Source organism: Lactuca sativa, chromosome 6 (assembly GCF_002870075.4).
Source record: "Lactuca sativa cultivar Salinas chromosome 6, Lsat_Salinas_v11, whole genome shotgun sequence".
Taxonomy (NCBI): Eukaryota; Viridiplantae; Streptophyta; class Magnoliopsida; order Asterales; family Asteraceae; genus Lactuca; species Lactuca sativa.
Window position 1 is genome coordinate 80,904,644 of NC_056628.2, and position 26,314 is coordinate 80,930,957.

Genomic DNA, 26,314 nt, shown 5'->3' on the forward strand with positions numbered 1-26,314 from the left:
GGGGTGTCGAAAGAAAATCGTGTTCTCGAGTTTCATTAATGGAAGGAAAGTGAGGGGAGGGGAAGGATTTTGAAGTCATATTTTCCTCCCAAATTGGGCGGATTTGGGAAGAAAGTGAGGGGAAGAAAAATTTTAAGTTTTATTTTCTTTTTCCTTCTAACTCGGGAACACAAAAACTAAAAATTTTCCTCTCCTTTCCTTTCATTTCCTTCGAACTCGGGAACACAAAATACTGAATATTTTCCTTCACCTCCCTTTCTTTCAGTCAAAATTTTTCTTCCCTTTCTTTTAATGAATTTACAAAAAAAACTCGGGAACAAGGCGTAAGAACTAATTTAAAGGTGTTCCGTTCAAAAACTTATTCTGTGTTAGTGCATGTTCAAATGTTTAACATAAATTAAAGAAGCAAATTAACAAGATCTAAACTACCAACAAAATGATTATGGGCGGTTTTTAAGGTGCACATGTGCAATGTTTTAGAATGACATGACATATTTCACTTTATGCATTATAAATGTGCACGAATGAAGTCTATCATCAGAATGTTAAAGAAATCAGAATATTTATCCTGGAATAAATTTTCACAATGACAATAAAAGCAAAAAATAAAATAAAAATCAACATGATGCATTGATGTATTGTCATTTTCATATGTAATAAAAGGAAATAAAATATTTACGAGGCAAAAATGTAATAATGGTACTTTAGGGGCCAAATATGCCATTTCAAATTAGTAACTAAGCCACGGATTATTCTTCGCCGTGTTTATATCTCCCACTGAATGTCATCATCTTCATCGTCATTAATCCCTTCTTCGCAATCACAATCACAATCTCGCCTCATAATCCACGCCTCACGTTTTCTAGCTCAAATTCCGCTGATTCCGATCGTCCTCTCGTATCTCGATTCAGTTAGCGATTGGTTTGTATGGTGGTTTTTTCATCCCCTTGCCCTTTTGGTCAATCATTTCACCGATGATGGCGAATTGTTATCTAATCGATTTGCGTTCATATTCGGCTCTGTTCTTTGAAGATTGGCCTGTTCTTCGTTGATTGGTTTGGCGTCTGCCCGTTATAGATCTCCATTTGATTAGTCAAATTAGGTGAACTTGTAAATCTCGAGGTAGATTGGAAATTCTTTATTGGCGCACTAGTACGGATTTGAGATTGATCGAGATTGAAGATATAAATTGCTAAGATAAAAATAAATAGGGATCGGAATCCGAATGGCTATGAGATTACCAATGGTTGATTGCCGTAGCTTGATTGAATTTTGCCGAGCCTTCGAACAGCACAAAAATATGACACCGACGATGAATAACAACAACAATCACTCTCGGAACAATAGGAAGTATGGTTCCAATTCCAATTCTAATTCCAATTCCAGCTCCAATTCAATAAACCCTTTGTATCATCCGTTTTGCGAGCGATCCCCCTTTGCAGCGCTCGATATTCTTATGCTGATTCTCGTATTAGGATCACTCGGATTCCTAATCATACCATACATGAATACAATCTATCATGAAGCAATTGAGATTCTCCCATTGGTTTTTGAAGTGATCGGAGATATAATATCAGATGCACCAATTGCATATGTTGTTGGTTTGGTTGCAGCTTTCAGCGGAGTGATAGCTAGTATTGCCGCTTGGGAAATTCTCGAAGTAAAATCAAGGAAATGTGGAAAGCCAGATTGTAAAGGGTTGCGTAAAGCTGTTGAGTTTGATATCCAGCTTGAGTCTGAAGAGTGTGTCAAGTATTCATCATCAGGAAGAACAACAGATTATGGCGTGAAGCCATTGGAACTAGGAAAAGATCACAAGGAGCTGGAAGCCGAGTTGAAGAAGATGGCACCTCTTAATGGTCGAACTGTTCTTATTTTCAGAGCACCATGTGGATGTCCAGCCGGAAGATTGGAGGTATGGGGTGCTAAAAGAATCCGTAGAATCAAGAAATGATTTTCTTTTTTTTTAATCTTATGCTAGATTTCTCTTTAGATAGAATAAACATGAGCTGATATTATTATTTAAGTCTCCTTGTTCACCTACATACATAATAACAGATCCCTGAAATCTGCATCTTTTACTTGTTATACTTATCAAATTTGATGAAAAAAAGTAAGAACCTTTGATGTTTATATTCAGGATTCAGGATCATCTACCTTGAAACTATTGACATGTATAACTTTATGGTTAATTTTTATGTGTAGTCAGTAATCGTAGTTTACATACGGATACCACAAATTTTAAATATTCTGAGCTTGAGAGCCTACTCATGTATGAGTATTTATTTTTATAACACAATTAACATTGCATTCTCGAATTATTTTTGAAGAAAAAATGAGTGAAAATCATATTATTGGTGTTCTTGCTTGAAAAAAAGAGAAGGCTGACATCTTTACAATATTGTCCTTGTAATCATGTGATAATTGCAAGAAGGCATATACAGTACATTACTATTTACTATAAAGAGGACGGATATTTATATTTTTATAAGATTTTATAAAATCTTTGCTTTCCCTTTCACAAGCTTTTACGGCAAATTGCTAAAAATATATTTTGCAATTTATGTTTTAACGTATAATCAAATAAAGGATCTGATTTCTTATGTGATTATGAACTTATAATATAACCATTTAAACATTAAAATAAAAAGTATGTTTTTAAAACAGAAGCGACTAAAAAATATATTATTATATGTGCGGTTATTATAGTAATTTACTTGTAAGTTGTAATGTTATGTAATTTTAATACACAATCAATTGAAATTTTTTGTTTTACTTTTGTCGACTGTTGATACCCTTTTGTTTGTTTTGTTTGTTTTGTTTGTTTTTTATTATGCAATAATAGTGAAACCTATATCTTTATTTCATTTTAAATGAAAAAAACGCATGATTTGTTTGACTGAGATAAAGATCATAACAGTGATGCATGACAAATATGGGTGAGGGGCTGAGGGGTTCCATCTCATATCCCCCATCCATACAGAGTAGGGACAGCCCACGGTTGGTGTTTGGTTTTTCTTACCGACCTTGGCCCATGACTTTAAAGGAAAAAAGAAATAGAAACAAATTACAATCATCACAAACAACATGATAAGATATTAAGAGAGAAGAGGGTACAATGATAATCGACATAGATTGCGTATGATACTATCTTTATGTAATATTTGGATACTTCTATTTCGATACTTACTTCTTAGACAGGTAGACCCGACAAACATGTTGTGTCGCGTCGAGTTTGTATCGAGGTGATATTGAGAGAACTTTACCATAGCCCGACCATTTCATTAATGTGTCATGTTATATCAACCCGTTTATTTTTGTGTTGAGTTCGTATCGGGTTAATGGGTTATGATGTAGACCTTGTAAATGTGTCGTTTCATGTCAGAGAAATACTAACCAAATTGAAATAGTAGGAGTTGGGGAAACGGAAAGCAAAAAGTGAAAAAAAATGGAAACGGTGGGAGTTGGAGAGGTGAAAGGACGATGTCATAAAGAGGAGGGAGTTGTGGGATGGAACTGTGGAATATTTGAGAAAAATGAAAAACTAAAATAAATTTTTGACCTGGATAGCTAAGTTGTTTTCACATTATGATTTTGGATTTGGATCTATCCAATTTATATATGGGCGGCTAAGTCGTTTCCATATTGTGAATTTTACAATCGTCTCAACCTAAAGCTTTTATTTTATATATGGATTTTGGATGAGATTGTTCAATTTATCCAAAAGATTAAGAAAACTTGCATATGAATAAACATGACGCTTTTAAGTTACAAAGCCTATAGAGTATCTTGACTTTGATAAAATTTATGAAAAGATCTTACAAGACAAAAAAGAATGAGACTATTTAAAATCCGTAAATCTAGAAAAATGGTCAAAGGGTATATATATATTCCATGGTCTTCGTTATAATCATATGACATTAAACAATATAGAGTCCATCAACAAGTTATCGAGAGATGCGCGTCGTTAATGATGCTTGTAGAGTTTTTCCGCATGAGAATGGAACAATGATGTCGTTAATGATGCTTGTAGAGTTTTTCCGCATGAGAATGGAACAATGATATTTTGAACGTTACAACCAGGGATAAGTAGTTAGTACCAAATCATGATTACGTACTGGAACCAATATTGAACCGGTACCCGGTTTTATATACATGGGATGATATTTGGGACTTGAATTGGCAAATAATCGATACTCAGTACTCGCTACTTGGGACACGGTGCCAAACTTGTTAGGTCATTTATCAGACCGACCCAAGTAATTAAAGGGTTGTGCATCTAGCCTTGGGGAAAGGATTCGATATGTTATCTTCATGTACATGCCAAAATATTAGTTGTATCTATTAATTTGGACAAATTTGCCCTTATGTTTTTGTTAACATATTTGGTTGTATGAATGCTTCATGTGCTTCCTTAACTTAATGGCAAAATATTAATTGTTGGATAAATTTTCCATTCAATGTTCTTTTTTCCGTTCCTTATTTGTTCGTTGCATACACCAACAGAGATCCCTTCGTAAGTTGTTGCTTAATTCTACTTTCTTATCGTATCATATTATAAAATGTATCCATATAAAAAATTATAAAATGACAACTAGTCTAATATAACAAGTTTTTCTAAACTTGACTTGGTCATGTCTTTCTAGTTCTATTTGCTTTCAATTTAAATTTTAACATTATTTCTGATTTCATTCTGATTTTTATTGTATTTTTTTTTCTATTTCCACATTTTTTTTTGAAATTTGCAATAACAATCTAACAAAAAAATTAATGTTACATTTTAGTATCATAAAACAAAAATATTTTTAATAAATTTATGGGATAAATGTTACCTTTATCAGGATCAGTTCTGAAAGTTCTTGTAGATGATATATAATTTCTTCGTCCGTAAAATCTATTTTTCAGCAACATCCATGCAAATTGATTAGGTGCATCTTGAAACGTATTTGTTTTGATTTCAGACTAATTTGTACATATCTGGTTTAATGCAAATGAATATTACTTCTTAATTTAAAAATATCAAGAAAAGAATTTCGGACGGACATTCTGGAATTATTCTTCGTCTTTCAGACAAGATTAGTTTTACGAATTTCAAACATTTCTTCATTCCGTAATCATATTCACTACGTAATCTACACTTATTTCCTTTATACGAAGTGTTATTAAAATATTTTAAATTCTTATATGGTCCAATGGTTGAAAGTAATAGTAAATTTACATGCAATATGACATTTCAGACATGTTCAATGAATTTTGGACATGTTATATGCAATATGGAGTTAATAAAATCGATTAAAAACTTAAATGCAACTACATAAATCTGTACAACTAGTTTGGTTTGATGAATCCATGATATGAAATGTGACAAGAACTTCAATATTTGGTTGCCAAAAGTTCGTAATGAATACTTTCTAGAATGGTATATCCGATATGTGAATGTATGAGACTCACATTTATATAATCGAACTATACAGTATTAGGCTTGATTAGTTTATGGGCGTGTTCAACAAAACTAGCTGGTAACGGGTAGCTAACATTTGATATTTGAGCGTTTTGTTAAAAGCTATTCCATGTAGCTTTTGATTTTGAAGCGTTTTATTTAAGTTAAAAGCTAAATTCTCCAATCGCCGAATGAAAAATTTTCTTTTTTACTAACGTTTTCTTAAAAGCTAGAAGCCAGAAGCTCCCAAACGCTGCGTGCCGAACACACCCTTTATCTTTTTGAATGCCCATTCCAAAGAAAATAATTATTTTTGAAAGAAAAAAATAGTTATTATATATAAAAAAAACCTTCTAATTTTGGTTAGATTATTCAATTTCCTTCCTTTTTTTTTGGTTATTCTAATAAATTTAGATTTTTTTAAATAACTTTCACTTTACTGAGCCATGTATAAAACGAACAAAAAGAACGACGGCGTTATGCTGTCTCCTCCGTTCACCACCGCAACACCGTCACTCTTGTATCCAAGGACCCGTTGGGTACCGACTCTCCTTAGTTCGAATGTACCAACTATTTCACCTCTGATCTTTCAGCGGATGATCTGAAATTGGCGTCCTCAGGTTCTGTTTACGCTTCCGCAGTGCTCACATTGAGTCCGTGTACATTACGAGATTAGGTCATTGTGCTTCTGTAATAGCAGTGGAAGATCACAATGAAGATAAAGTCACCAGTCTTCGTGCTCTTCGTATTGAGCTCTACGTTGGTTCTCAGATCGGCTGCTATTCCACTAAATGATCTCCTCGGAATTGCTCCTGAAGGTCCAATACATGTTCTGATGTGCGCGTGTTTGTAATTGTTGATCTATCAGTCGTAATTTTAGTTTGTTGTGTAATATGCTCTGAGTTCTGTTTTTCTTTTACCAGATGAGAAATATTACGCGGGATTATGGTCTTCAGGAACGATTAAATGCAAAGATGGATCTAAAACATTCACAAAGTCACAGCTTAATGACGACTTTTGTGATTGCTTTGACGGCACCGATGAGCCAGGTTTAGTAGTTTATCATCAGTTAATATGAACTTAACTCATGTCCTGAAATTCTCTACTTGAATGTAGTTGAATATATTTCTTATTGTTCATTGGGGGAGGTGTTTGATAATCTATATGTAAGGTATAGAGGCTACAAATTCAAGCCCTTCTTGTATCCATATGCTGATCACGTTTTGCCTTTAGTTTGACTATAATTGGGGGTTGATTTGTTGACTAACAAGAGAGAAAAAGATCTTTGAGCCTTGAGGACTATAAACTTGATAGTTGATACTTACTCTCTTACCAGTCTATTGAAGTACATCATTTTGAAAGTATGCACTGTTATCTTAACATTAACATAATAGCATATTTGGCCTTTCAGGAACATCAGCATGTCCTGCTGGGAAATTCTATTGCAGAAATGCTGGACATAGACCCCTAACTGTATTTTCTTCTAGAGTAAATGATCGTATCTGTGGTAAGAAATGTTCTTACTCAAAACTCTCATCATCTAGTCTTTACCAGAATTGATAGTTGTTAAATCCTTCCATGTTCTCCGTTTCACCACCAAATTTTATGCTCCATCTGAAAGTTTAACCTTTTTTTGTTGAACAGATTGCTGTGATGGAAGTGATGAGTATGATGGTAAAACCAGGTGCAAAAACACCTGTTGGGAAGCTGGAAAAGTTGCAAGAGATAGATTAATGGAAAAGATTAAAATATATGTGGAGGGTGTTTCCATTAGAGACAATGAAGTTGAACAAGCAAAACTATCATTCGAACAAGACAAGGAAAACTTGTTGAAGCTCAAGCATGAGGAGAAAACTCTCAAGGGAATTGTCCAAAATCTTAAGGGTACTTCTATCTGTAATTGTTACATATACTTTTCACATACTTCATTAGGTTACATGAATTTAACATGGATTTTGTAGACCACAAGGACCGAATAGAGAAGGCAGTGAAGAAAGAACGAATCCAGAAAGAAAAAGAAGAGCAACAGAAGAAGGAATCTGAATTGAAGGAACACAAAGGTGAAGAAAAAGTTGATGTTGCAGAAAAAGAATCCACAAAAAGTAAGAAAGATGATAAAGATGGGATTCTTAATAACTCTCCTTCTGGCCAGGTTTGAAATGACTGCAAACTTGAATTTGTTAATATATAAAATGTTTAATTGTGATACTTAAATCTCATACTCAGATTCTTCTATTAGAATCTCAACAAAGACCCTGCTGCTGATGTGGCACAAAATGCTCATACATCTCATGACAATGTACAACAGGTAAATGTTAAAAGTACAAATTAAACTCCCATCAAGAACTTTCCATGTAAGCTAATTACATATTTACATGTTTCAAATGCTATTTATCTCTCTTTACATAGCATGCTGCAAAAGAAGAGGAATCTTCTGATGTTACACATGCAACCGAAGACATTGATTCGTTATCAAAGGAAGATTTGGGTCGTGAAATCGGTTCACGTTGGACTGGAAAAAAAACTGAGCACCAAAATCATGATGATGAGACACCTGTTAATGTCCACAATGAAGAAAATAATGGAGACAATACAGAAACAGATGATGATGATGATGATGAACATTATGAGGAAGATTTAGATGACCATAGGGATGTTCAAGAAGACACTCATGATGATTCCAGTTCTTCACATGACTATGATCCAGATGAGTATGAGGACATTTCAGGTCTGCAGTTTTACTATTTATTTTTTTGTGTCATATTATTTTATTTGCTGATAATTATAATTTTTATGTGAAAGATATTGAAAGCGCAAGTAGCCCATCATTGATTGAGAAGATTCAACAAACTGTCCGGAATTTTCTACTGGCTGTAAATCCATTCCAGACTCCAGTAAATACATCAGGTAGAACATGACAGAACAGGTTGTACTGTGTTAGATGTACATTGGACTGGGACTGAGACTGATGTTGATGTGATAAAAAGTACAATTTTTTAATCTACCAAAAAAGATGGACATGGGATTTGCTTTTGCTCTAGATCTCTCGTCTATGCAAAAAGACGTAAATACCCTCCTGAGCACATGTTCACTCCAGTGTCTTTTCTTTTTATGAATTATTTTATTTTTGTTTTTTGTGTTTATGTAGAAGCTGAAAGTGTACAAAAAGAGTATGATGAAGCGAGTGAGAAGTTATCCAAAGTAAAAACAAAGATATCTCGCATCACAAAGAAGCTAGCAAATGACTTTGGTATTTTATTTTATTTTATTTTTTTAATTTGGTTTTATAAAATAGGAAAAGTACATTGCTATTCTTGTTATTTATAGCTTCAAGTATCTATGTTTGACATTGCAGGACCAGAGAAGGAATTCTATTTGTTACATGGTCGATGTTTCGAGACTAAACAGAACAAGTTACAACTTTTCCATCTTTTTTTTATTTTTTATTTTTTTCCTTTTTTCAAATATTGATCAAGTTTCTTTTTCTGATTTTGTATCTTTAATTTTTTTGTGATTTCAGATATGTTTATAAAGTTTGCCCTTTTAAACAAGCTACCCAGGAGGAAGGATACAGTACAACCAACTTAGGGTAGGTATTCACACGTTAACTATTCACAGGAAACTAATATCTACGCAATTGACCCTTTTTCTTGAATTTTCACTTACTAAAGTTTTTTTTTGGCAGGAGGTGGGACAAATTTGTGGATTCATACAGTGTGATGCTCTTTTCCAATGGTGACAATTGCTGGAATGGTCCTGATAGAAGCTTAAAGGTATATATCAAACTTTATTATCTCATTTAACTCATTCTGCTTTTTTAATACCTTTTTTTTTTTTTTTAATATTCCATGACAGGTCAGATTAAGATGCGGATCGAAAGTAGAGCTTTCTGACATAGACGAACCTAGCCGTTGCGAGTATTACTCTTTTTATTTATTTTTCATGTTTCCTGCAATTATTAATCCTAAATTATCAAAAATCGTCCATGTGTTTTTCACTTTTTTATAGATACAGTCCAATAGTTTAGTTTTTTTCTTTTTCCGTTTGTGAAATGGCGTTTGGTCACGCTTTTTGTTCCTGGGAAAATGACCAATTTGCCCCCTCGAAAACTCAAGAAAACAAAACCTCTAAAGATGATCAACTCGTTGTCCTTTTATTTCAACCACAGTAGAAACCTTTTCCAGATTCCTCTTTTTAGGATATTTCAAGAAGAAGGTGAGGGCAAAATGGTCATTTTTATGGATGGGCCGTTTACCAGGGAAAAATAATCGTGACCAAATGTTGTTTTAGGGTTGATAAAGCAAAAAATGGAACTATTGGGTCATATCTGTAAAAATGTGATAAACCACAAGGACTGTTTTTGTAATTTAGTTGGTGTAATATATATATATATATATATATATATATATATATATATATATATATATATATATATATATATATATATATATATATATATGACAAAACTGCAAAAATGGTCCCTGTGGTATGCAAAATTTTGGGGTTTTAGACCAAACCACGACTTTTTTGGATAGGTGGTCCTTTTGACCTAGTTTCTTTGCGTTTTTGGTCCCTCTAAATAGTGAAATGACTGTAATACCCTTAGGTTATTTATTTTTCATTTTTTTAAAAATCTAAATACTTATTTATTTATTTAACCAATTAAAAAAATAAAAGTCTCTCTCTCTCTCTCTCTCTCTCTCCCCCCTCTCTCTCTCTCTCTCTCTCTCTCTCTCTCTCTCTCTCCGGGTCGTATACCCATTTCTTTCTTTCGTTTCCGATTTCAACGAACAAGAAGGGGCTGCTACCTCCGACAATCTGGAGATAGCCACCGCACCACCTGCTAGCCTCCATTCGACCACCAAACTCCACCGTGAACCGCTACATCTCCGCCCACCATAGAACCATTCCAGCCTCACCCCATCGCTTTTTCTTTTCTGTTGATTTGAGAAACCCCAAACAAACCCCAATCCTTGCTCCTTTTTTCCTCTTCGATCACCCTTGTATTGGGAAGACGGAAGCAACGAAGCTATTGTGCAACCACTACTCGCCGCCGTTGCTGTGGTGGGCAGTCCCCACCACCACCTGTCACCACCCACGAATCCAGATGCAGGTATCCGGTGGGACGAATTTAAACTCAAAAGAAACTTGAACAGACTTACCAATGGCAGCAAGGCGATGGTGGCGGACTGCAGTGGCGGTGGGATGTAATGGCGGTCGACGGTAGCTCTGACTGCTTCGTTTTCTTGCTGCTCTGGTGAGTTCGACGAGGGGTCAAGAGGAAGCAGCAGCTGACGACGGCGGAGCTTCACAGTAACGGAGACGTGGTGGCACTGAGTGATGATGTAGGCGAGTGGTGGACTTCCGGTGGCTTCTGTTGCTTTGTTTACGGCTTACCCTCTACGGGGATTGGTGGTGATCGAATTCGGTGACTAGTGATGGTTGGAGTTCCCTGACAACAGCAGCTTGGTGGTGGCGGTGATGACCGGAACTCCACAGCATTAGCGACGGTGGGTAGTCGTGGGTGGCTGCCCTTAGAGGTTCTTGTTCCCTTCTTCGTTTTATGAGCAGCAGGTCTTCAAGAGGAAGAGTGTAGAAGGATAACGTTGGATGAAAGAGAGAGAGAGAAGTGGGCCCCAAATTAGGTAATTATTTTATTTTTCATTTAAATTAAATAGAAAAAGCATAAAAAAATATATCAGAAGGGCATAATAGTCTTTTCAGTTTACTAAGGGACCAAAAACACAAAGAAACTAGCTCAAAAGGACCACCAATCCAAAAAAGTCGTGGTTTGGACTAAAACCCCAAAATTTTGCATACCACAGGGACCATTTTTGCAATTTTGTCTATATATATATATATATATATATATATATATATATATATATATATATATATATATATGCATTATTTTGATGGCAGATATGAGGCAATGTTAACCACCCCAGCTCTTTGCCTAGAAGAAAAACTAAAGGTATATATATATATATATATATATATATATATATATATATATATATATATATATATATATATATATATATAACACTATTATTATTACTTCACTATTTTAGTTTACTATTATTATTATATATTCGGATCTTGAGGGAGACAAAATGTTTTAGGAACTAGAAGATGAGCTTGAATTCATGGACAAGGACAAACTACAATTTCATGATGAGCTTTGAATCTTTTCGCCTACTTCTTCTACAGGGTAAGTGTTCCTTGATAATCAAAATGACGAATTAGTCTCACTTTTCATCAATTTTTGTATTGAAATGTGCTAAAATAGGATCAACACTAGACTTTCATGAAATATATTATGGAGGTATATATTATTCAAGAACTTTAATTTTGCGTCATGTCATGTGTTAATATATCACTAGTACATCTTATATAAACAAGGAGCTAGAAAGCTTAGACATTAAACAAAACAAAAACAAAAGTTTAAGAATACTCTCTTCATTTTGTGACGATCTAAAAATCTTGGTTTTTATATCTTTTATTTATTTTGACAACTGGAATAGTTTTCTTAAAGTTATTTCTTTAGCAACCATTGAGCTGGCTCACATTGTAGTCCATATCGGTATTGAAACTAAACTCACATACCGAACTCTTTGACTATTTTTGCAAGTATACCATCTCGAACAAATTCTGGTTTCTTTGAAACTTGAAAGAACACCGAATATGATTGTTACAAATGTTAATCATCATTTATTAATTTATATATATTATAAGACTGCTTATTAATTTTTTTTTTCATATCAAGCCATTGTACTGTGCAAAAATGGTCCCTATGTTTAGCTCAAAATTGTCATTTTGGTCCAAAAAGTTTTGGGTTGACACATGTGGTCCAAAATACGAATTTTATTGCGGTTTTGGTAAGCAAATAAAAATAAAAATTAAAGTCTTAAAATGACGATTATGCCCTTACTTTTTTCATTTTTATTTTTCTTTTTCATTTTTGTATTTATAAGAAAATAAAAAAATCCCACCACCCTTACTATTCTACCACACGCACCACATCTTTAACACATTTTGCTTCTTCATCTCTCTATCTCCTCTCAACACTACCACAACAGCCGGCTGGAAAAACAGAATGCCGTCGCCGACACATACTAGAAAATTGCAATACCACCACCAACACCATTTTAACGTCACCTTCGGTAACCCTATTGCCATCTTCTCCAGAGCTCCAGCTCCCTACGAACATCGGCCAAGCTAACGTTGCCACAAACAGATTTCTCCAACAACGAACATATATCTTCGACGAACAGATCTAAACCAAGAAGGCGACAAACAGATTTGAACCGTGAAATTGGTGAATTTGGAGCTAGGGTTTGCAAACCATGAACTGGTGATGGTAAGAGCGAGGCAGCACAGAAAAACCATACCAGTTGGCTTCGTCAACGATCGAGTCGGAGAAGGACGACGATAGGACAACATAGAAGAAGGATACCGATGAAAGATAGGGTTTTCAACGGAGAAAATGGATAATGAAAAAGGATGGCAGCGATAGATAGGGTTTTCATTGGATCTTCGACGACGACAAACTTTAGGATTTTCAGATCGAGCGATGTTGCAGATCCAACTAGATGGAAGTGGTTCGAATCTACGTCATTGAATATTTGGATCTACGTTGTTGGAGGTGGTTTGGGTGGTCCGACGAAAAAAAGAGTCTCTGATGCCTAGCATAGGCCGACAAGCGGTGGTGATGTGGTGTTGGTTCTGCAACGAGGGAGAAGGTTGTATTTTTTTTTTATTTAATTTTAAATCTAAAAAAGAATAAAATTATAAAAGAAAGAAAAAGAAATTAGTAAGGGCAAATCTTTCATTTGAAAAAAATAACCAAAATCGCAACAAATTTATGAGTTTTGAAGTGGTGGTGCTAAACTTTTTGGATCAAAATGACAATTTTAAGCTAAACATAGGGATCATTTTTGCAATTTTGTCTATATCAAATTAAAGCATCTAAACTTATTTTATAGCTTATTACTATTACTATTCCTATTCCTATTTATTTTTATTAAGTGGTTAATATCATTGGAACATACAACTTATTTGTTTTTTTTATTGACCATTCAATATATATTGAGTCGTCAATATATTTTCATACTTTGTACATATAATTTCTTCTATTTTAATCATATTCATTTTACTCCCTTAGTTATTTTCTAAATATAAATATTTATTATTTTTTGCTAATTAATTATTTCTATTAAATGTTTAATAACATTTTATTTATGAAATATAAATTATATAATGATCATATTATATTTCAATCTTTTCTTTTTTAAAACGATAAAACAATAATATAATTTCTTATTTTATGTATAAAAACCCTAACATAGTTTGTATTTATACTTTTGTTTGTCGTAACATTTTAGATATGATATATGTTTAAATGAACTAAACAAACTGAGGGGTTTTATACAACATCTTAGATAAGTGGGGATAAATTGTTTAGTTTTAAAAAAACTATTGGAAGATGTTAACCATTGGAGATGTCATTTAATTAGATGTTAAAGATAGTGAAATGATTTATTGACAATTATTTTTAGTTATGACATGTTAACTATTGGAGATGCTCTTGTATTTTGAAAAGTATATATTGTTATATAGCATCTTAAAACTTTTTTAATTTTGGTTAACATTGTCATAGATTTTCCAAAGAGAAAATTACAAAAATGGTCCTTGTGGTATAGTATAATAAGCACATAAAGTGCAACTTCAAGAAAATGGACAAACTCGGTACTTATGTTTTGTTGATATTATATGGATCGTCCTTAAGCCGTTAAATCTAACTACAAAGTCTGTTGAGTGTAAAATTACCTTTTTACCCATTCTTTTGCTTTTTATTAATATTTCTCTATGCTACGGGGACCATTTACTAATTTATCCTCTCTCTTCTTTACGAATTCGTTTCCTCATTCCAGAATTAACTGTCACAAACACAAATCTTTAGCCATAATAAAGATTGTTGAGTCTTAAACCATGTTTGACACATATGTAAGGGATGTGGCGTTTCTACATCGTCGAAGGTGTATCAAAACTCGTTGAAAGATGATTTGACCTCGTCGGATTCCACCAACAACTTCACTTAAGAATATCATGACCTGTGGAACTTCTATGCTTGTAGAACTAATTGGAGATCTCGCATTCACCTTACATTCCTCATCTTCTCTCACCTTCGTCTTCCCATATTTGAACTCACCGAAGATCTGATATTATCCACCAACATCTCATCACCAAAACATCACACCACGGTCACTCGTATTCTCCATAGAACCTGCTTGAAAAGGGACCAAGTCCCACTGTCACCTTCTGTCTCAATTTGTAGTCACCAAAAAAATTGTCCTCATTGTCCTCACCCGAGGTCTTTCTCTTAACAATTGTTTCCATTTAAACCCAAAGTGGAAAGATATAAGGTGATCGAGGGACCGTTTTATTTTTGTAGGCTGGTTCGGCCTATTGCTCTTTCCTTGTGCCTATTTCGTTGTAGGGGGTTGGTTCACGGGCACAACATTTGTAACTTCATGTTAGTAGAAGGGAATCGGGAAGTCTTGCTTCGACCATTATAATAAAATCTTTCTTTGAAATTTTAGATTGAAGGATTTACAATCTTTTACAAAATCCCCATAAGAGCTGATTAGAATCAACCAAGTATCAACAATCGCCTTATCTGTTGGGTAAAATTTGGATGATTTATATTAGCAGATAATAAATTTTGTTTCGTTTGTTGATGAGGTGGCACCCAGATTTGAACGGGGAAAAAGGATTTGCAGTCCCCTGCCTTACCACTCGGTCATGCCGCCAAAAACGATAAACAATAAGACAACTTTTTTGGTTGGATTATTAAACTTTAGTTTATTGTATTTGCATCCCTTTTATTTTCTTCTAAATTTATAAAAATTCTAAAAGAAACCCTTTTCCCCTTTTGTTTGACCACCCCTTCGATTGATTGTGTAGTATCTCAAAACAAAAAATGTCGAAAAACTTCCCCTAACCCTTTATACACATTAGAACAAGAACAACCAATCGATGACATCTCTATATGAATCTGCATCGTTGGAGAGGATAAGCTAAAACAAATTGACCAACACCTTTCTTCTTCGTTGGGTTTCATTGAAGGTTCAAATATGAACAATGTCACCATAATTTTTCACGATCTGGGATTGTTTGTTTGGTTGACTGGAGTGTTCCTTGAGGGCTTAATTTTCATGTATGTATCTTGCATCTGGTATCATGCTTCTTAAAATCACCGAAGAAGATGTTGGTGATGATCGTGAACGAGAAAGACATTGGTGATTTTGTTCCATCTCTGTCTCATTTGAATAAATGTTAGGGTAAATTACATAAATGGACCCTGCAATTTAGAGAAATAATCACAAAATCCAAAAAAATGTAAAAGAAAAGAAAAAGGATAAAAATGTCATTTTATAGAAATTTAACGACATTGTTTTGATGCTGTGTGTCGGAAGGACTATTTTTGTAATATCAACAACATACAAGGATCGATTTTGTCCATTTTTTTGAAGTTGGACTTTATGTGACTATTACACTATACCATATAAAAAATTTTGTGATTTTTTCTTTTTCAAAATACAATAACATGATAAAAAAATGTAGTTGATTCTTGTATACAACCCTAACATGGATATACATTCATCATATAAATTTGAACATTTTAAATAAAGTGTGTAGATATAGGTGTGTTAGATTAATTTCTTTTGTAGTTATTGAAAGTTAATAAATTTGAACGATGTTTGTGTAGATATAGGTGTGTAAGATTAATGTATTTTGTAGTTATCGAAAGTTAATAAATTTGATCAGTTTAAACATATCAACTACCATAAATTATGTCAAATTGAAACTGTTATTTTTCAAAGATCAATAGATAATCAACATATGTTTATCTGTAAACAAAACGAATGTTTACCGTAATTGTTCATGAACCCTTCCACATAAAGTTTTTATGTATAGTAAACAAACAAATAAACAAGAACAATGTTTTTTGTTTGTTTAGTCCTATGAATGAACACAGACAAAGGTCTAGTTTGTTTATAAATGATCGTTTATGTTCGTAATGCTATGTTTATAATGTTAGTAAATTATTTTTGGATTTTTGGATCTCATGTATTGTAGGATTTGCATATAATCTTTTATTTATTTGTGGTTCTTCATTTGGTTGTTTTCGTGTATATGAATGTTTAATATCTTAACAAACACCAACTTATTATTTTTTTAAAACAAACAAACACGGACAAGAATGTCCATTCGTTTAAGTGTTCATATTCTTTTGTTTGTTCGATCAAACATAAATGAATGAATATGAATAATTCTTTGTTCGTGCTTGTTTGATTTACAATCATAATCAGACTTCGAACTTCAAACTTTTTATCGACTAAACAATCCAAACACATTTGAAAAATGTTATAAATAGCATGGGAATGAATTTTCGAAAAATTGGATTCAACATTGAGATTAACGTGTAGAAAAATGATTTAAGTTTTGCAAAGTATAACTATTCTTATTCAAAAGTAAGATCCAACCTAGATCCGACTTACCATTATGACAATTCATTTTTTGCCTTTCTAATATTTGAATAAATGAGCATTAATTTTATCAAAAATCTAAATACACCATACAGGCCTATAAAGGAGTTCTTTAGGCCATGGGTTGTACTTCCCATGCCATCTCCTTACAATCATCACCTTCTCCTCACAACCTCCCCACCTTCTCCTGAAAACTTCACTTCCTTCTTCCACACCAACAATGGTGTACCTACAACATAGCCGTCTCCTATTGATCGTGGTATGTCGTGTCATATACAATGATTCATCACGATCACTGGACAATGGAAGAATAGGGATTATGTGCATGGTCATGGTGGCGTTGCTAACTTGGCCACGAAGCCTTCTCGTGGGATGTATACAATTTGGTGCAATTTAGAAGTCTGTCTGCTTTGGTGGTGTTTTGGCATTTCACATATACAAATCAATATTTTTATATTTTTAACTTTTAAGTATCACTTCTAACATTTTTCTTTTTGAAAATTTACATAAAACCCTTTTTATGTTTTGAAATATATTGGTTATTTGTAAGTTTTTAAAAAGCTCACCATGGCTTCGCCATGGTGCATCATGGCTCCAAAGTCTGTACTTGTCGTCTGGACACCCCCTCTAATGAGCCCACTATGAATGAGCCTAACATCCCTACAATCTAGAAGGTGTACAAGAGGAGGAATAAGTATGAAGGACGTGTGGAAGGCCATGCTTAAACAAGTCGTTACGTATTGAAGAGAGATAGAGGATATGAGAAATATTATTTAGTTAGATTTGCTAATGTATGCATGATATGATTTTTGCTATTATTCTCTGTCATGGTTGTTCCAAAATGAATTCAGTTGTAGGATTGGGTAGAGAGAACATGAAATTTGGAGTTCTTTTATGAATCATCATTTAATGATCTTTTCATTTTTAAGGTCATTACATATTTTGAGGTTTCCTTTCATTGTTCATTGGTTTACCCTTGGTTGGTTTTATCAAATTGGTTCCATTTCCACTCACCCCTCTTCTCCTACATGAATCATGGTACAACCCTCTAAAGCACAAGTTACCACTTGTCTCTAGTCGAGAATGGACACACAAAATGGGAAAATTGACCTATTATCCAACCAGATACAAGAAATGTACTCCTCCTTCTTGTCTATGTAGGATCTCATGGAGAAAACGATGCAGAGTATCCAAAATCACTCTAGGAAGAAACCCCACTCTAAGGGTGTCATTGAAGCATCATGTCCTCTATTCTCTCACTCTATCATCGTTTTCGGTTCTGATAGCCACCCCCGTTGACCACTAGACCGCCATTACCACATCGATGAATCTCTTTTCTCTTCCTAATGTCAAAATCCACATTTTTTAAGGTGTCGATTCCAAAGGATGGATTACTAAGGTTGAATTGTACTTCTAAGTACACCACACCCCTCTTGTTCAGAAACTTTACCTCTCTCATATGTGTATAGACAGCCCTACTCTACACTAGTATACTAACCACTTGATTAAACACCTCAACACTACTTAGGATCAATTTCGAATCAAGCTTCGTAACTGAATCAAGCTTCTTAACCTCTTGGTTAAACACCCCATGAAACTTTGGGTTCTCCTTTACAAGAGGATGGCATTGAGGACTATATAGAGGAATACATGGCTCTTTTGTAACACCAGGTATGTACTTCTTTGTGTTCATAACAATAAAGATTTCAAATATGGAATTTTAGGTGACCACAACGTGGTGGTAAAGGCACCACGACGTGGTCTCACTTGATAATAAACACACTTTTTTCTTTTGGACACCATGACGTGGCAAGATCCTAGCTACGACATGGTGGCGGCCAGTATGCAAAACCCTAATTTTCTGGGTTTAGAGCCTTATTCAAGGGATGTGATGGCTAGGATTTGCTCACACTCACCCTCCATCACTCCTAGTCTAGAATGAACCCTAACATCCCTTGTTGATATCTTGAAGCTTTTTGTGGTGTTAAAGAGGAAGAAGGTGCTCTTTGTACAAAGATTCAACAAGCAAGTCTCCCCACCACCTTCTTGCACATATTCTAGACCCTTGTAAGTCCTCAAGTTCATACCTTTTGTGTGCAATCCTTCTAGAACTAGACTTTTAAGCACTTTTCTCCATGTTTAAGGTGGTTTGAGTGGATGGATTCAATAAAATTGGTAATTTGATGGATCCTTATGGCCCCTTTATAGTCTCACATTCCAAATTTGAAGTTATATAGAGTTTTGGTTCCATACATGGGTTTTGACCTTATTTTTACCATTTTGACATAACTAGAGTTTAAGACACGCAATGGACATGCATGTCAATAGAGCAATGACTTTTATGATTCTTATGGGTGTAAGGAAGCCTTCTGGAGAATTTATATGTGTGGCTTAATGGATTAAGGGCTTAATCCATTAAGTTGTCCAAGACAGTTCCCACGACGTGGCGACATGCTCACCACGACATGGTGGAGGGTTTCTCATGACTGTTTGTCGCGAGACTGCCACGACACGATATATACTTGGCCACGATGTGGTAGCTAACTGAGTGACTTTGACTGTTAACTTTTTAACCAAGTTGAGTTGAGGGTTCTAGACTGTAGATTGAGGTTTTGCAAAATTAAAGTTCCCAACAATATTATTTTCTTCAAATAAAACTGCCAAAATTAAATACCGATTTGAATGCCATACATTTAAAAAATGTGATGAATGTCAAAAGTTGATTTCGTAAAATTAAATGTAGCAAATGTCTCAAAGTTATGTTAAAATTAAATGTCAATATTGATTTCTTGAAATCTAAATTTGCAACAATAAATTCCGAAATTAGTCTCGCCAAACTTTTTTTTAACGACAATTATATCAATATTTAAAATAAAAAAAGACAATTCTATTAATATTTAAAATAAAAAATAAAATAAATAAATGTGCTTGTTGGCTCTAATTTTTTTGCGACATAAACAATGCATATTATTCATTGTTATTATTTAATAACTAATGTTTGTCATGATTATTTCTTTGAATCTATTTCCAAATTTAATGTAATATCTCTATTATATGTCATTTACAATGATATGAATATGTTTATTTTGTCTTTTTTTTTTTTTTTTTTTTTTTTTTTTTAATAAATACATTTTCAATGTTTCTAATTTCACTAGTTTTCTAATTTTAACAGTCAAACACATTCATTAAACAAATGTATATATGTTATCCGTAACCCAAATATATGATGTGAATATCAACATACAAATTTCCTATCTAATTTGAATTGGATATCAAAAGTCCATTATCCAGCAACTCTAAAAATAGATAAAAACATAGGAAAAATTATTTAGATAATAGAAGATCTAATAATATCTCCGTCACGCCAAATGATATTATGGTATATGTATCAAGTTATTATCGACTTTTATACATAAAATGATATTTAAACTAATTTATGAATGTATTGTTTATTTTTTTCTGTTTGTTTATTATGAGATAAGTATTGCATATTTTTATTAAATAATGTTTTCATGACATAGGTAATGTGGGTCGTGCTCAAGAATTTTTCAAATCTAATCTACTTTCGCTTTTAATATAAGAACTTTGTTATCTAATGGTTCCAAGATAGCTACATTTTTTTTCTTACTTCATCTGTTAGTTAAAATATAATGCACATACTATATTTCTTTCAGGTTTAATTTAATTCCCTGCCTATTATAATTTTATTACTAATAGACAAATATCATCATACGAAATAGATATTCTATATTGTCTAATGACATGAGATTCATCATCAATCGCTCGAGGTTTTTCTATCAATTTATCATCCAGAAAATAAAATTTAAGAAGGAAGACTACAAATATGTCTTATTCACTCATTTTTGACTTAAAATATTAATATTAGACAATGACGATAACCTTAACGGTATGACATCTAATGTTGTATTCAAATAAGTTTTTGAAAATTGTGATTTAAAATAATTTTTAAAAATATGTGAATTGTTTGTTTTATTAGTATAAATTGAATTACTTATTCATTATTTCGTTGATATTTATTTTGAAATTTTATTTTAAAAAATACTAAAATTTAATGCGAGCTCATTTTACCATGAAACGTACCGTCACTTATTCACTGACTTTTTTTCTTATTCACTAGCTTTTTTTCGCAATTATAATGGTTGTTTTGTGATAAAAATTGACTATTTGGGTATATTGGCCCCAAATATGATCACAATATCTATAATATTAAATACAAAACAACATATAAAGTATAAAATGTGACAAAAGTTTAAAAAAGAAAGGACTAGAAGTAAAACATAATAGCATAAATGTTGATTTCGCATCCTAAAACGGGAAAATATTGAAAATTTCTGTAAAAAAATAAACAGCACCATATTCGGAATATAGTTTCAAAGTTCGCACATTTTTTGTGAAAACTCCCAAAAGACCAAGCCCCGCTTCTCATGCCAGTTTTCCAATTCAGTTATGCATCCCTCTCATTTCGTTGATCCACAAATTCTGCAAACACCTTCTTATTTCCTACTCTCGACAATTCCCCAACTTCCATTTGCTCTTGAATTCACATAAATTCATCACCACACTCTTCATCCGATCAATTGATCGGAATACTGTTGTTCATCGGAGACAAAAATGGAACACATCACCACTCCTCAGGTCCACCCAGAAGTAGGTTGGAAGAGGCCCAGAACGAAGATCGTCTGCACTTTGGGACCCGCTTCTAGGTCGATTCCAATGGTTGAAAAACTTCTCAAGGCAGGTATGAATGTCGCTCGCTTCAATTTCTCTCATGGATCTTACGAGTATCATCAGGAAACCCTCGAGAATCTCCGTAAGGCCATGGAGAACACCGGTATTCAATGTGCAGTCATGCTCGATACCAAAGTATGTTTCCTTCTTCACTACCTATCAATATCATCACTCTTTCGATTTCTATATATGAATGTCATACAGATCGCGTATATAAATCATTGTTACAAAATCACAATGTTATTCGTTTTGATCCATCCGCATTTTCGTTTTGTTAACGTCATACGAGATGGAAGAAATGAATCGTATCCATTTTGATTGAATTTTGGTATAACTAAGCATAGAAACCGTTGATTTTGTTTCCGATGGATAAATTAGGGTCCAGAAATTCGAACCGGGTTTCTGAAAGATGGGAAACCGATCCAAGTGACGCAAGGTCAAGAGATCACAATCTCCACCGATTACTCGATTGTAGGTGACGAGAATATGATATGCATGAGTTACAAAAAGTTGGCTCATGATTTGAAACCAGGAGGCACGATACTCTGTTCAGATGGCACCATTACGTTTACTGTTCTTTCTTGTGATACTGAAAAGGGATTGGTTCGTTGTCGTTGTGAGAACACCTGGACTCTTGGTGAGAGAAAGAATGTTAATCTTCCAGGTGTCATTGTTGATCTCCCAACTTTGACAGAAAAAGATAAGGAGGATCTTCTCAAATGGGGTGTTCCTAATAACATTAATTTGATTGCTTTATCTTTCGTCCGCAAAGGTTCTGATCTTGTTGAGGTTCGCAAAGTCCTTGGTGAACATGCCAAAAACATCGTCCTTATGTCAAAGGTCCGTTTTCTTTATTTTATCTCTCACTAATTTCATATCATATTTACTTATTTAGTGGGGTCGGTTAACAAACTCTGTATCATGAAAACTATTATTTATATTTTCTAGGTTGAGAATCAAGAAGGCGTTTCCAATTTCGATGAAATCCTAGCCAACACCGATGCATTCATGGTGGCTCGTGGTGACCTCGGAATGGAGATCCCAATCGAGAAAATTTTCTTGGCACAGAAAACCATGATTTACAAATGCAACGTAAAAGGAAAACCAGTTGTGACCGCGACCCAAATGCTCGAGTCCATGATCAAATCCCCAAGGCCAACTCGAGCAGAGGCCACAGACGTGGCCAACGCGGTCCTCGATGGCACAGACTGTGTCATGCTGAGTGGTGAAACCGCCGCCGGGGCCTACCCCGACATAGCAGTCGCCACCATGGCTAAGATTTGCATGGAAGCTGAAAACACAATCGATTATCCGCTCCTTTTCAAAAAGATCACTTCAACCGCACCCGTACCTATGAGCCCACTCGAAAGCCTGGCATCCTCTGCGGTTCAAACCGCCAACGCATCACAAGCTAGAATGATTTTGGTGTTGACTAGAGGCGGCACCACCGCGAAGCTGGTGTCCAAGTACCGGCCTCAGATTCCTATTCTGTCGGTGGTGGTTCCAGAGGGGAAGTCTGATTCAGGTGGTGGAGTGTCGCCTAGCGATGAAGCTCCGGCGAGACATAGCTTTATTTTCCGGGGTTTGGTTCCGGTTTTGTGTCCCCCGGGGTCCGCTAAAGCTTCTACTATGGAATCAACTGAAGAAGCATTGGAGTTTGGATTGCAACATGCTAAGAGTAAAGGCCTTTGCAAGGAGGGAGATGCGGTTGTTGCTTTACACCGAGTTGGATCCGCATCCGTCATCAAGATTATCAATGTCAAGTGAAAGTGAAAGTGAAAGTGATTCCTCCCACGCTCATCTCCATCTTTATTTCCAAATCGTTTTCTTCAAGTAATAAATCACTTCGTACTTGTTTTTCACCGAGTCAACTCGGTTGGATGTTTTGTTGCTATGTGTTTGGTATAATCAAACTAATTTTTGCATTAAAGTTGTGTTGATACGATGGAATCATGAATGGTTCATTCCGTAAGAGTTGAAAAATAACTCAATCTATTACTTTGCTTTTCGTTAATATCTATCTAGTAGTAGTATCTATGCCACATGATTGAAATGTATTTTAAGAAGCTAAGCTCCAGAGGTAATCTAGAAAAATGTTGGAAAAAAATTTGAAGAAGGCGTAAACAATCCTTCATAATTAGGTTTACATAAAAGAAGACAGAAACACGATATACTCCTGTCAATATTAAACAATATAATATCCGATCTCTGTACACGTTTCTGTAACGACGGCGTATACACAACATGAAGGAAAACTTACAGCTGAGCTGCTGTTCATTGATTATCATCATCCCTCCGACCACCTCCGCTTTCCGGCGGACCTGACCCTGAGTCCGACGATCCTGTGTCCATTATCAAACGAGGGTTTGTGATTTGAGTGCCTGAAGCTGATGTTGATGAGAAAAGGCTGTTGAAAGGCCAAGGGAGAGTTACAGAAAGTCGCCGGGAGGAACCGGAACCGTCTTCTCCGGCGATCTCAGATTCTCCGGCGATCACGTTGGTGTTGACAGTGATAGCACGGGAAGCTTCACGGTCTCGTTCGAGTTTGGATTCATCGGAAGGTAACTGATACCTGCAAACTGGACATGAACTGTGAAGGTCTAGCCATGGCAGGATACAGTCACCGTGAAACCTGTGTTTACATGGCATCTCTTTTGCTTCATCTCCGATCTGAAAATCTTCCAAACAAACTGAACATTGAACGGAATCTTCCTGGATTTTCACTATCGGCATGGCCTCCACCGCCTCTTTTTTGGCCGGTGGTGTTCCGTACCGGTTTGGATCATTCTCCGCGAGATGCTGGAGGAGTAATTCCAGACCGGGGCCCACAAAGTAATCGCCTAGGGATCCGATTGGGTGGTTCTGTGGGCCGCCGACGCCGGAGGAGTCAAATGAATTTGCACCACTGCCACCACCCTGGACAATGATTGTATTACTAAACGGATTAATCAGAATAACACGATCTCGATCTCTGTTACTCTCTCCGCCCTCCCTATCAGCGTTATTCTCCGATTGCGTTATCATCCCGGCGCGAATCCCCTGAAGGAGTTGAACGATCGCGGCGGAGCTTCGCCGCCGCCTTCTCATAATAGACTCCAACTCCCTATCCAATTCCGACTCTCCTCCTTCACGGTGGTAACGACGGTAGCGTTCTTCGGAGTCGTTATGATCTTCATTCTCATCGTTTTCCTCGTTGTTCTCAATCTGTCTTAATCTACGTCGCCGGCGAGGGTTACTCATCATTCCAAGCAAAATTGGAGCCCACAATGACATAGCACGGTCAGATTCCGAATCTCCGGCGAGTTGGTGTTGGTGGTTGTGATCATCAGCCCTTACGCTATCATGTTCCTCCACGAATCCGCCGTTACATGACGAACATTTGATCGTCTCAGCCTCCCTGAACGTTTCGACTACTCTGTTGCATACATGACACCAGTATCTCGTTGACTCACTTCCTTCTTCCATCTAAAAAATATAAAAACTCAATTAGAACAAATCATATACAGATCTAACAAGATCATTAAACCCTATTCATCTCCATCATAGTCCTACTCAATGCCTAAATCACATAGATTCCAACTCTTCGAAATCAAATGACGATCATAACAAGAATAAAAACACAAAAAGAAAAGAAAATTTAGTCAAACCTTAAATAACAAGATTAGTAGAGATCAAAAATTTCGTCAACAAGATGAAATTGGCGAACGCAAAAGCATTTTTCGATCGTAAATTCTTAAAATAAATTTCATCCTTCCTGGAATTCATTTGAAACGAAATTCAGTTGTTGAAAGAAGGAAAAACCCCAGAAACGGGTTTAAAAAAATGAGAAGAATCTGCAAACAAACTAACCTGGAATCCTCCCAAGAACCGAAGTGGGGAATTGAAAAAATAAAGTGGAGAATTTGTTAAATTATTTGTGGGGTTGTTCTTGGGATGTCCTTTTCTCAAACAAAATTTCCCCTCTTTCTCTTGTGTGAAATTGAGGGGTTTGTGTTTGGTGGAAGGAAGTGGGAATGGGAATTTTGTAGCTCCGATGGGGGGTTTTCTCTGATGGAGTAAAAATGATTTGAAAATGGGTGGGGGAGAAAAGTAGAAATCTCACCATCGATATCGATAGCCCAGTTTCCTTTTTATTTCTGGAATCACATGTTCATGTTATGTCAACAACAAAATATTTGTGACACAACATCAATTAAAACAATATTTAATTTATACAAAAATAAAATATCTTTATATCAATAAAAAAAAAATAGCTAACACATCCCCTATAGTTATTCTTAAACCTATTTCAAACACCACTCGGAGTTTCAACGAGTTGCCAACATTTTTTATATTGATAAATCACATGTTTGGCGGTTAAAATCATGGTTGCAGAAATCGGAGATTAATTGTTTGGTGTTTTTCAACCGTCGAGGATTAGAGTATTAATCGGACATTTAGGATTAATCGGGTTGGCGAGATTAATCGGTCAATAAAAATCAACAAAAGTCAAAAAAATCGAAAAAAGTAAAAAAATGTCAAAAAAATTTAAAACAATTTAAAAAAAATTCAAATAATCAATTTTTTTTTG

The 26,314-nt window shown here is 34.8% G+C and overlaps 4 protein-coding genes across 5 annotated transcripts; 3 read left to right on the plus strand and 1 right to left on the minus strand.

Annotated features, from left to right (window-relative positions):
* Positions 1-734: 734 nt before the first annotated feature.
* LOC111889953 (uncharacterized protein At5g19025) lies at positions 735-2,133 on the plus strand. The gene has a single exon (XM_023886107.3). The coding sequence runs from the start codon at positions 1,226-1,228 to the stop codon at positions 1,952-1,954; it is 729 nt and encodes a 242-aa protein (XP_023741875.1). The 5' UTR covers positions 735-1,225; the 3' UTR covers positions 1,955-2,133.
* Positions 2,134-5,888: 3,755 nt separating this feature from the next.
* LOC111889945 (glucosidase 2 subunit beta) lies at positions 5,889-11,802 on the plus strand. The gene is made up of 15 exons (XM_052764663.1): positions 5,889-6,258; positions 6,364-6,489; positions 6,852-6,947; positions 7,085-7,324; positions 7,402-7,592; positions 7,680-7,748; positions 7,850-8,168; positions 8,243-8,347; positions 8,589-8,690; positions 8,796-8,853; positions 8,961-9,029; positions 9,126-9,213; positions 9,296-9,357; positions 11,363-11,414; positions 11,566-11,802. The coding sequence occupies exons 1-15, from the start codon at positions 6,153-6,155 to the stop codon at positions 11,626-11,628; spliced, it is 1,746 nt and encodes a 581-aa protein (XP_052620623.1). The 5' UTR covers positions 5,889-6,152; the 3' UTR covers positions 11,629-11,802.
* Positions 11,803-21,284: 9,482 nt separating this feature from the next.
* On the plus strand, positions 21,285-23,730 carry LOC111889921 (pyruvate kinase, cytosolic isozyme). The gene is made up of 3 exons (XM_023886066.3): positions 21,285-21,879; positions 22,123-22,584; positions 22,693-23,730. Exons 1-3 carry the CDS (start codon positions 21,628-21,630, stop codon positions 23,509-23,511), a joined length of 1,533 nt encoding a protein of 510 aa, XP_023741834.1. The 5' UTR covers positions 21,285-21,627; the 3' UTR covers positions 23,512-23,730.
* Positions 23,731-23,825: 95 nt separating this feature from the next.
* Positions 23,826-25,887, minus strand: LOC111889929 (E3 ubiquitin-protein ligase SIRP1). Of its 2 annotated transcripts, XM_023886086.3 has the most exons (3): positions 25,594-25,869; positions 25,392-25,498; positions 23,826-25,209 (listed from the first exon to the last, which is right to left on the minus strand). In XM_023886086.3, exon 3 carries the CDS (start codon positions 25,207-25,209, stop codon positions 24,019-24,021), a length of 1,191 nt encoding a protein of 396 aa, XP_023741854.1. In that variant the 5' UTR covers positions 25,392-25,498; positions 25,594-25,869; the 3' UTR covers positions 23,826-24,018. The 2 variants fall into 2 exon arrangements, with proteins under 2 accessions (XP_023741854.1, XP_023741844.1); XM_023886076.3 differs by lacking the exon at positions 25,392-25,498 and having other exon boundaries at positions 25,594-25,887.
* Positions 25,888-26,314: the final 427 nt, after the last annotated feature.